This window comes from Helicoverpa armigera, chromosome 4 (assembly GCF_030705265.1).
Source record: "Helicoverpa armigera isolate CAAS_96S chromosome 4, ASM3070526v1, whole genome shotgun sequence".
NCBI lineage: Eukaryota > Metazoa > Arthropoda > Insecta > Lepidoptera > Noctuidae > Helicoverpa > Helicoverpa armigera.
This window is the reverse complement of record NC_087123.1, coordinates 9,560,305-9,570,795: the sequence shown is the minus strand read 5'-3', so window position 1 is coordinate 9,570,795 and position 10,491 is coordinate 9,560,305. Positions and strand designations below refer to the sequence as shown.

At 35.3% G+C, this 10,491-nt stretch overlaps 1 protein-coding gene across 5 annotated transcripts; it reads right to left on the bottom strand.

The window, feature by feature from the left end:
• Positions 1-2,664: 2,664 nt before the first annotated feature.
• On the bottom strand, positions 2,665-10,393 carry LOC110375023 (putative uncharacterized protein DDB_G0291608). Of its 5 annotated transcripts, none has more exons than XM_049846821.2 (10): positions 10,057-10,393; positions 9,720-9,797; positions 9,248-9,386; positions 8,783-8,936; positions 7,750-7,879; positions 7,233-7,286; positions 6,242-6,510; positions 5,545-5,670; positions 4,553-4,592; positions 2,665-3,908 (listed from the first exon to the last, which is right to left on the bottom strand). In XM_049846821.2, exons 1-10 carry the CDS (start codon positions 10,163-10,165, stop codon positions 3,679-3,681), a joined length of 1,329 nt encoding a protein of 442 aa, XP_049702778.1. In that variant the 5' UTR covers positions 10,166-10,393; the 3' UTR covers positions 2,665-3,678. The 5 variants fall into 5 exon arrangements, with proteins under 5 accessions (XP_049702778.1, XP_049702777.1, XP_049702776.1 ...); XM_049846820.2 differs by having other exon boundaries at positions 7,750-7,915; positions 8,783-8,924; XM_049846819.2 differs by having other exon boundaries at positions 7,750-7,915; positions 10,057-10,391.
• Between the last annotated feature and the right edge of the window lie 98 nt (positions 10,394-10,491).

Sequence of the window (10,491 nt, the reverse complement as noted above, 5' to 3'; positions counted from 1 at the left end):
TTATTGTACAGTTGTCCCAGACCTTACTTGGAAGTATAATATGTTACGTCGTATTTATAAGTTGGTATTCACTTTGTAATGTTGAATTGTAGACTAGATACTGTATAGTAAACTAACGAATGACTAAAAGTTAGGGATTAATTTTTGAGGGGGCGTGTTGGATTATATAAAGCAAAAACTAATACCCCTAACTTTCGATAACATTGTTCTTTGTTCTATCTGAACAATCTACTGTTTATTTAACTCTACACACACTGCGTCACGGGATCTTGTTAGACGGACGTATTGCTTCCAAGTACCATTTAAAGTATAGAATAAATATTTCAATATCAAATTAGTATATTATTTCTTTTAATCCCATACCTCCTATAATAACTACTATGAAATAAGGTGAAAGTTAAGATTTCATATTCCAATTTGTTTAACCTGTGATTATGTTACGAAGTTCATTGATGAAGCCTTAGACACCCAGGTACCTAAGTATAATATAGAATCAATTACGTTCTAAAATTACACATCCACACGTTTAACTGTGATTACAAAAATATTTGAGAGGAAAATCATTTGGTTAGGTATATTTCTCTATGTGCAGTTTGATAAGCTAGATACATATACAGGTGCAGTAATAGTACCTAGGTATGGCATTAGAACCTAAGTCCATGCTGACTGTACTCAGTAATGTCGTTATGAGTTGCCGACTATTAATCCTATTGAAGGTGCTAAGCCCTACGTGCTCGTGCTGAATCGACGGTAAGCGGATCATTTGCGAATCGGTTCAAATGAGTATTTTAATGTCTCGTATTCATTGGGACAATGCTCGCTCATTGGAAGCGATCTGCAAATTCTGATATTCTCTTTTAATAAAATCGGGGCAGACTTGCTTGAATATTTTGCTTACCTAATGTTGTAAATGTGACTAACATAAACCCGTGCAATTTTTAGCGCATCCCGAGGAAAATTCTTCAGCACTCGAATGAAAAGTACCCTCGCCTTATCAATTAATGGGCTCTCTAGCATAGAAAAAAATTAAAATCCGTTCCTCACGTTAACGAGTTCAAGATCCCATATCGGGGTACCAGGTTTTACCACATGAAGTCTTAGAATGCGTATTCGACTTTTACGTACAGGCACCTGAAGTACCTACCAAAGTTACCTAACAAATCAATAAATCATATTGTTTAGATACTGCGTAGTTCTGTTTTCCCAGGGCTCGGTGCGAATAAGATGCAGCGGTGCATCGATCGCATACGACCTACTTGCAGGTCAAACGGGCAAGGGGGTGCCTCCCTGACCTGCCCCCACCTCCCATTCATTTGTTTAATCTCGATGCACTGGCAATCATGCGGGGAAATATATGCATCTGTCTCCCCTGGGACTTTCAGGGTCAGAGGGAACGACAATAGGGATTTATTAATTGATTTAAAATGGGAATGAAAGTTTATTTTTGAAGCATTAATGACGCAGCTAAATCTATCAAAATGTAGATTCCAATGAAAGTTATTAAATCTGTAATCTTGCGAGATGCCTGCGAGCAAGTAGATAAAAGAAAAAGGAGTGCAAAACCCAATATCTACTTACAGGTTTAAGAACCTTAATAATTCAAGTACTAGGTATATTATAAGAATTACCTAGGTGTTTCAGCTAATGAAGCAAAATTTACACTAATTAGAAGTAGATAGAGCAGTAGGTACTCACATGGGGTTTATAACTTCTGCAAAGGTTGTGTTTATGTTTGTTTACCGGTCTATCTGAAGGTGTCTTCTTTGAAATAAAACGCCAAATGATATGACATATTTGTTTTTTAATCCTCCTTCTGTCACATTGGCATGCTGGCAGAATTTTAAAATTAAGCATCTCGAAGGAGGCCACATAGCACGCGTCAGAGCTCTATGATCCTTAACGGACGCGAGCAGTGCAAGGTGCGTGTACTGAACTTCGATTTGAACATAGGTGCCTACCACAAAGCAACAGGGTTCAATAAAACAACCATTTATGTGTCTACTTTTTTATTTCATCAAGAAGTAGCTGATACAAATTCGATAGTAGAATTACATTAATTTACAGACATGATTCTGAAAGCTTTGCTTTTTTTACTTATTAACATCATACAGCTTAGATTTATCAGAGCCTGTTTTGATTAAGATATTTGAAGAACGACATTGAGTAGGTACATTACTGTATAGTTACTACTTATTGTATTAAAAATCATTTTCTATTTATAATAATCAGCATTACTCAACTTTCCTATAAACAACAATAGATTTTATGGACAAACTATAAAAATAAAAATCGATAATCGTTTATATACATAAACTTAAGATCTAAAACTTAAAATTATATTTACAAGTCTAAACTGATTAAATTAATAACACTAAAAAGTTGTCGTAAAAAGTTTGAGTAACGCTGATATAGAGCAAAAGTTTGTAATTTAGACGTCAAGTTACAAGCGTCCATTGAAAATATGATTAATTAATACATTTGCATGCTTATTATACTGTAATCGTAATATTCTAACACTATCTTTGATACAATGTTTATGGAGGACTTTCAAAAAATGTAGTATACTTAGACAATCTGCTACTTACAGTTGTATTCTACTTAATAAACTTCTACTATTTTCACATCAATTATATTTGTTTTTTTGTTGTTGTTTTTGTTTACAATTTATTACTACTTATATATTTTTTTATTTATTTCTGTATAGTTTATAGTAGGTACATATGCATTGAATAACTTAAAAGATATAATAATTATGTGTTTTGTCGGCAACAAAATATAGCACTCATGGTTTCTAGGATAAGAGTCCCAAACTAGATATGTAAAAAACCAGCACATTGACACTCCAAAATTTTATTGTCCCTTCTGCATAAATAATTAGTAAGTATTGCACCTCATAGTACATTTTCTATGTATATTTCTGTCTGGGCCATTTATTCTAGAACGCATCTTAACTATTTAAATATTTCTCTTCTATTCTACGTTGTCTAGTAAGTTTAAAATATGTCCTCTATGTATTCATTTGTCCTTATTTGAAGCTATTATAAATACAGATTATATTATATACTGTAGTTTCATAATTTAATATTGTGTCTGATTTAAAATGTGTTTTATGTACAGGTACATAAGGTGCATATTTCGTTGCCCACAAAAATATAGTCTCACTGTACAGGATATTGTTTTTGCACTAAAACAGTTGTTCACTGCACAACCTAAACTTGTCTCAGTCACTGTTCACATCACGTTATACATGAGATGTTGAAGTGAATACATGTGAAATTCACGAATATTAATGGATACCAATTAAACAAATATTGTAGAATAACAGTTATATATCGACAAGTCCTAAACATCAGATCACGAATATAATTTAGGCTCGACCAATGTAAATGTTGCAAACCACTTTGATTGTTTCCGAATGTGAATCTTGCAATTAGGAACACCCGATATAAACCTTAAGTTTTTGAAATGTAGATATTAGCAAAATAAACACGTTTTGCAGCCAACAGATCCTGATGGGATCATTGTATATGCTGCAGTTTATGTGTATAAAATACTTTTTATAGCAACTTAATTTTGCAATCTGTCTTACCTATAAACTCAAACTTGGCTGCAAAACAGCACAAAATAAAATTTTAAAATATATGTGTCAAACGCAGCCAATAAAAAATCGTAAGGCATCTATTTCTTCAACAGCTCATGCATAAGAGCCCTGAGTAGTATGTGCTTCATGTGGTGGACCCTGGGGGGGCGCGGGCAGGGCCGCGCGGCCGCGGCTAGGGCGGCTGCTTGCCGGCCTGCCGACGGATTATTACTAGCTAATAGCGATGCCGGTTCGGATATATGTTGCTCTGCACGCTGCTCGACTGCTGCACTGGGTATCCTTGGGTAATACTGCCCGGTTTGGCCGTCTGAACAAAATTCATACATCAGCAACCATTTTTTAAAACACCTTTTGACCACCAAGTTACGTCCAATCGTTTTTGAAAATCGAAGCCACATTTAAGTTAGAAGATGCTTTGAAAGTGTGAAATAATTCGTAGGGCATGCAAACAAAAGCAATAATTCATTCGTGAATAATGTTGATAAATTTTGACAAATTGGCGACGTCTCGTCGAGCCAGGGGCAGTCAAAAGGTTTAAACCATTGAAAAACACACACATTCATGTTCAATTTGAATTGCTGGGGCATAATTACTATTTTTGTCAAGAAGATAATGCAATTTTTGTATCTTCAAGCTCTTAATCTCTTGCAAGGTGAGCAGTTCAAAGATATTTACAACCTAGTTTGGGTTTAAAAATCACAATTATGCCCTAGACCTGTAGCAAGGGCAAGTTTTTCAAAGGACAACACAATAGCTCGTTGTCCTTACGCTGTGTTTATTTTGAGGTGAGCGACTAGCATTAAATTTAATTCTAATAAGTCCAAGAAAATTGTGATTAATAAACCCAGTAATTAATATAATTGACATTAATATTAAATGAATTCGCTATGCTCAATGGTCTGCTCACCTCGTAAAGGACAACGAGCGACAAGATAAATAAAAGAGTCTTACAAATTTTGCGAGTAGGAAAGCCGCTACGTTCTATTTTGTTCTGATATATCCAGTAGCATTAAAATTATATTCAACTTGTAACAAAATGTTAAGGTAGGCACACATTACGCAGGGTCACAGCGGGATGCAACGATCAGAGGTTGGAAACTTTTTATGACGGAACTTTTTGGAACCAAAATTGAAGGAGGTTTTATGCAAGGAGATATAAGTTGTTATTTTATTGTTTGCCCCCACTGTAACCCACTATAAAGTATAAAATAGTCCTATTTAACAGCTAGTGGCATTCATAAGTTTACAAGCGAATTTGGTTAATATCACTAGCTGATTAATATCACTTAGCATGATTACCCCCTACCTATATGAATTATTTTTTTTCGGTATTCATTTAAGACATATTATTATTTATACTTTTTGATGAAGGTCCCATTAGCGCAAGCTATTTAGAGGTATTGTTATAAATAAAGTAATTTACATTCGAGATTCGAACCCGAATTTTATCGATGATAATTTACACTGTAATTAGGTGAGCTCATTAGGTTGGTCATGCAAGACTCTGCAACCAGATACGGTTCAAATTATGATTATCATATATTTTCAACTTGATTTAATCCAATAGAAAACCATATCTTGTCCCAGCATAAAGCCAGCAAAATGCAAAATAAATGTAGCAAGATCAAATAAATAGGGGTTAATATACTTAGAAATATTTATAATTATAATGTAAAATAAACTATAGTCAGAAGAAACTAGTCACTAATAGATAAATAGACAAGAGCTATATAGAGCTAGACTAGGATAGAATAATACAAAAATAAATACAGAACTATAAAGAGAAGGATTAGAATATACAATCTAGAAAAAAGAGGATGAATAGGTAAATAAAAAAATAAATTCACAATACCTGCCAACATTGCGCAAAAAAAGAACCATAATGCAGGCTGATTTGAATTTAGAAGATGTTCTATTTATACTAAAATTGGAATGTTGTTTACCTGCATATTGTTATGTTGCGGCGGCGGGTGGATGGAGAGATGGCGGGAGACGGGTGGCTGCGCGTACGCAACGCCGCTGCTCACTGAAGGGTGGTGGGCCTCGCTGAGTCCGATTAGCACTTGCGGCTGACAACAGTGTGGGGAGGTTTTGTTATGTATTAATGTGTCTTTGATAGGTGTTGTTAATAATAATAAAATTAACGGTTTTATGGTGAAGGGTTTTCTTGGTAATATGGAATAAACTGGTGTACTGGGATTTTAAGTTCTATGTCTCTACATATATAGTTACTAGCTTCTGCTAGCGGTTTCACCCGCATCCCGTGGGAACTACTTCCCGTACCGGGAGAGCCTATGGCCTTCCTCGATAAATGGGCTATCTAACACTGAAATAAATTTTCAAATCGGACCAGTAGTTCCTGAGATTAGCGCGTTCAAACAAACAAACAAACAAACTCTTCAGCTTTATAATATTAGTATAGATATACATAAATGGTTTTTATTCATGCTGGTTTTAATTAACTTCCTAAATCCTGAGAACAGTCTCAAGCGAGTGTATTGTACATCATGAAAAAACTCACTACAATGTGCATAATCTATTACGTATTTTATATCAAACTTGTCATCTGAAAAGTACTTAAAATATCCACAAGGAAAAATATATAAAAAAAAGTTTTTACTACATCTAATACCCACGTACCTGCGCCTCTTTCTTCTGTTCCTGATGTTGCTGTCCATCTCTATTCTTCAACATATCTAAGTACAACTGCGGCGGTTGCGGCGCGGGCGCATACATGAGGTTCGCGTGATGCGGCGTATGGGGCGTATGGGGGGTGTGCGCGTGGTGAGCGTATAGTAGGGGGGGAGGACGTTCCCCTACTACGCCGACTACGCCGGAGCTCGGCATCGCGTAGTACGCGGTTGAGGATACCGATGAACCGCCCACGTTTGAGCCGTATTGAGATGGTTCTGGTAATTAAATTTGGAATTAGTAATAGATAGTTTCCAAAAGACTCAAACACCATTCAGGAACACCTGTGTGAAATAAATTACGTATAGTACATCACCAACAGTGGAGGTTTGCATGCGTTTGATGAAAGAGAACGCACAGCCCACTCGATTTATTATATTATTAAAATAAAAATACAGTGATTAAACAAATAGAACTACGTAGTAACTACAGGACCACACAAAATACAACTCCATGCAACATTGATACCAAAATTAATGAGATTAGTTTAGTGGAAATGGAAAATATTCTTAGCAGAGTTAGATGAGAGATTAAAATAGGAGTTAGCAATTGAAAGACAATTTCAGTGTTACTGACAGTTCTAAAGTTTCATTCAATCGCAGCTCAGTTTATGAAAGCTCTTCAATTTCACGCTCTTTCTATGCACAGACCTTTGATCAAACCCAATTATATTTCACTACACACACACACACACACACTATTTAAGGTCTGAATATTAAGGAAGAGAAGGAGTATCAGAGTGCTATAGATAACGACTAATACCAGTAGTTGAAAGCGAGACTAGACTATTCTCATGAAAAGAAAGTATACTACCAAATTATGTAACATCAGCATATCTACTTTATGAACGAATACGATCATATTACTTGTGAAATGTAAGTAAAGCATGAGAATGAGAAGCGACTGACACAATGACAGTACAGTCAGCAAAACAACTCACTGTTCCACAGTACTGCGCGAGCCATCTGACGGCCCATGCGGCCATCTTCTACTTCTGCAAAAGATTTGTATAATACATATGTTACAATATATAATTTAAATAAATTTAAATATTTGTTTGTCTGCATACAAATTAATTAAAATAAATACATAAGTGGATTTTTAGATGATAATAGAGAAATTCTCTTGACCTTCTGGATATGCGGAAAAAAATTCAAATGGCAAAACCCACCAGCAAATCTGGTAAATTGTTTGATAAATATTATTCTTACATAGAAATAGACACACTGATTTTTAAAAGCTTTTATTTATTACCACTTTGAAACTAATAAATATAATCCAGAAATAGGTATAATTGGCTTTTTAAAAACATATCATATACTTAAGTGTATAAAAATGTGTGCTTTGGATATATTATGGATGGATTTTCATGGACAAATCCAAATTAGACCTGAATTCGCTGGGCAAATCAAAGTTTTAAAACCCAATTTTAAAACCAAAATATCTCAAAAACTCACTGTGATCGGAATAAACTTGTTGATGCTTCATAGGCGGTTGATGCAACCGATGAGCATAGAGGGCGTAAGTTGGCGACGGACTCCTTGGTCGTTTCACTCCCGACTGTATGGGACCACGCACTATCGTCGGCTGTTGTGGGAACAACATGTGGTTTGAGTGCTTATGCTTAAACAAAGGAGAATAAACACGATAATACAAACAAGTGCAACTAGTGGGGGTTTTGTGGTGATGGTGAACTAGCAATGATCAAACTTGTACTGTGTAATCATATAGTCTAATGGTATTGGTCATGAATTATGATAGAAGTATAGCTGCCAGAATTCATTCAATCTGCAAAAGTTCTTTTTCAATCAATTAATTCTGAATTCTGAGCCAAGGTGTACTTTTTAAAGCAATTTAATGACTTTCTTTTTGTGTTGGCAGCATGCTATTTTTTTTTAGTCGTGGTGGCCTAGTGGGCAAAGAACCGACCTCTCGAGTATGAGGGCGCGGGTTCGATTCCAGGTCAGGCAAGTACCAATGCAACTTTTCTAAGTTTGTATGTACTTTCTAAGTATATCTTAGACACCAATGACTGTGTTTCGGATGGCACGTTAAACTGTAGGTCCCGGCTGTCATTGAACATCCTTGGCAGTCGTTACGGGTAGTCAGAAGACAGTAAGTCTGACACCAGTCTAACCAAGGGGTATTGGGTTGCCCAGGTAACTGGGTTGAGGAGGTCAGATAGGCAGTCGCTTCTTGTAAAGCACTGGTACTCAGCTGAATCCGGTTAGACTGGAAGCCGACCCCAACATAGTTTGGGAAAAGGCTCGGAGAATGATGAGCATGCTATTTTTTTTTGTGATATGTGATTTATGCTAAATTGGGCCTAATAAGAATGGTATCAGAATGACAATGAAATATTAGATATGATGTAAACTACCAATTACAAAAATCAATTCACACATTGCTGTACTAAGATGTTAGGTTTAAAATGATGCTAACAGAAGCAACTTGATGATAGATGATGAATTTTAATAAAGTTACTTATACCTTGGTCATCATATGCGAAGTAAGTGGTGGGGGGCGTCCCTGTGTCGGGGGTGGCTCCCCTTGTCCCGTAGACGTTGGCATGGGGAACATTGGTATCTGAATGTTGCCCCCCATCGTCTGCATCTTCATAGATTGCATCTCGCTGGAAAAGTCGCTGTTTTGTTTTTTTTGTTACATTAGTTTGTCTACAGAGTGATAGTGGTTAGTATTTTTGGGTTAGTCATTTGTTAGTTTCGTTTTTTTGCCTGTGCCTTTAGTTACACGATTTTATGGTCTCAGGTCATAAGCAAGACTCAAGATTTATTTTTAACTGACTGCCAATTATGGTTTCATATTTGATCAATAATAGCCACTTGTCACCTCATACTACAAAAAGGATCAAAAAGGCCATTCAAAATCATAAAGGCAAATTAAAAAAATTAAACACAGTTTTAGAACAAAAACATACAGGTTTCCCATACTCACTTAGTTTCCTTCTGTTGCTGTCTCTTTCTAATTTCATCCTCATTCAATACTTTTTTGAGTTGCATGAATAGTTGTTGTTTTTCCTTTTCCAATTGTTTGAGTTTCTGTTCCAATTGCTCAATTTGTTCTTTAGTTTCCTCTGAAATAGTGTGTATCAGATTTTAGATCTTGGGTATACTAATTATTACGAGGCAATGTAGCTATTGTCCCACAGTTCGACAAAAAAGATAGCACCTATCACTGTGGTTTTCTTTATTAAGATGGTTCAAGCAATTGGAGCACAAGAATAACACTTATTTATATAAGTTTCTATAAAATGATGGAAAATAAGTAACTTATTAAATAATGCTATTATGACATAATTCATTAAAAATCCCTAAGACTGCCCACTGTCCAAAATATTAATAAATATCAATTAAGTTTACCTTATTCCAGTAGTAAGGTTTTCCTAAAGATTTGTATAATAACTTACCGAGAGTCATAACATCCTGTCTCTCTCTTGCTTCTCTTTCCTTGCGAAGTCGCTCCTCTTCTACCTCAGCCTCATATTCTGAAAATAAATATTAAGTATTGACTTATTGTCTGCCCCCTTATTGGCCTACTTGGGAGTTGAACAGTAAATGCAATCCCTTGTCAACAGAGAAGAAAATAATAAACAAATAGAATTATTGACTTGCTGCTTAATAGACGGAGACCAATTAAGCTTGAATAATGTTATAAATATACTAAACTTGTTATGCTAAGTAATTAAACAGCTTTAATATGTTAATATAGAAAAGTTTTAGCCAAACAGAACATAACAAGATTACCTTCTTTCTTCCTTTGCCTTTCACGTATGATATAGCGCTTTAGGGCGCTCCACATCTTCTGATCAGCTTCATTCTGCTCCTCCACCGTAGTGGAAGTTACAGCGGGCATCTTGATATGATTTTATAACTTTAAACCTCCATAAAATTTCGGGTTTACGTATCTTCAAACCAATTTTTATTCAACCTTTTAATGGTTCATATACCACCATACGATGTGGTTGTCTCCTGAGGTTTTATTTATGTAAAATCTAGGCGAGGTGTAACAATTTGCCGTTGTGGACGTTTTTAGACAATATTATTGACACACACAAGAATACCTTTGACAACAAAATTGATATCGGCCATTTGTAATTTGTAAAAAGTTAAAATCATAGACTATAATTATCGGAGAACGTGAATATTTCTATTTAAGTTAATTTTAATAAAAAACTTGAT

Coding starts and splice junctions, on each gene's coding strand:
- LOC110375023 (XM_049846819.2), bottom strand. CDS start 10,165: ATGCCCGCTGTAACTTCCACTACGGTGGAGGAGCAGAATGAAGCTGAT. Junction 9,387..9,719: donor ACAGGATGTTATGACTCTCG/GTAAGTTATTAT, acceptor ACACTATTTCAG/AGGAAACTAAAGAACAAATT. Junction 8,937..9,247: donor CAGCAACAGAAGGAAACTAA/GTGAGTATGGGA, acceptor AAAACAAAACAG/CGACTTTTCCAGCGAGATGC.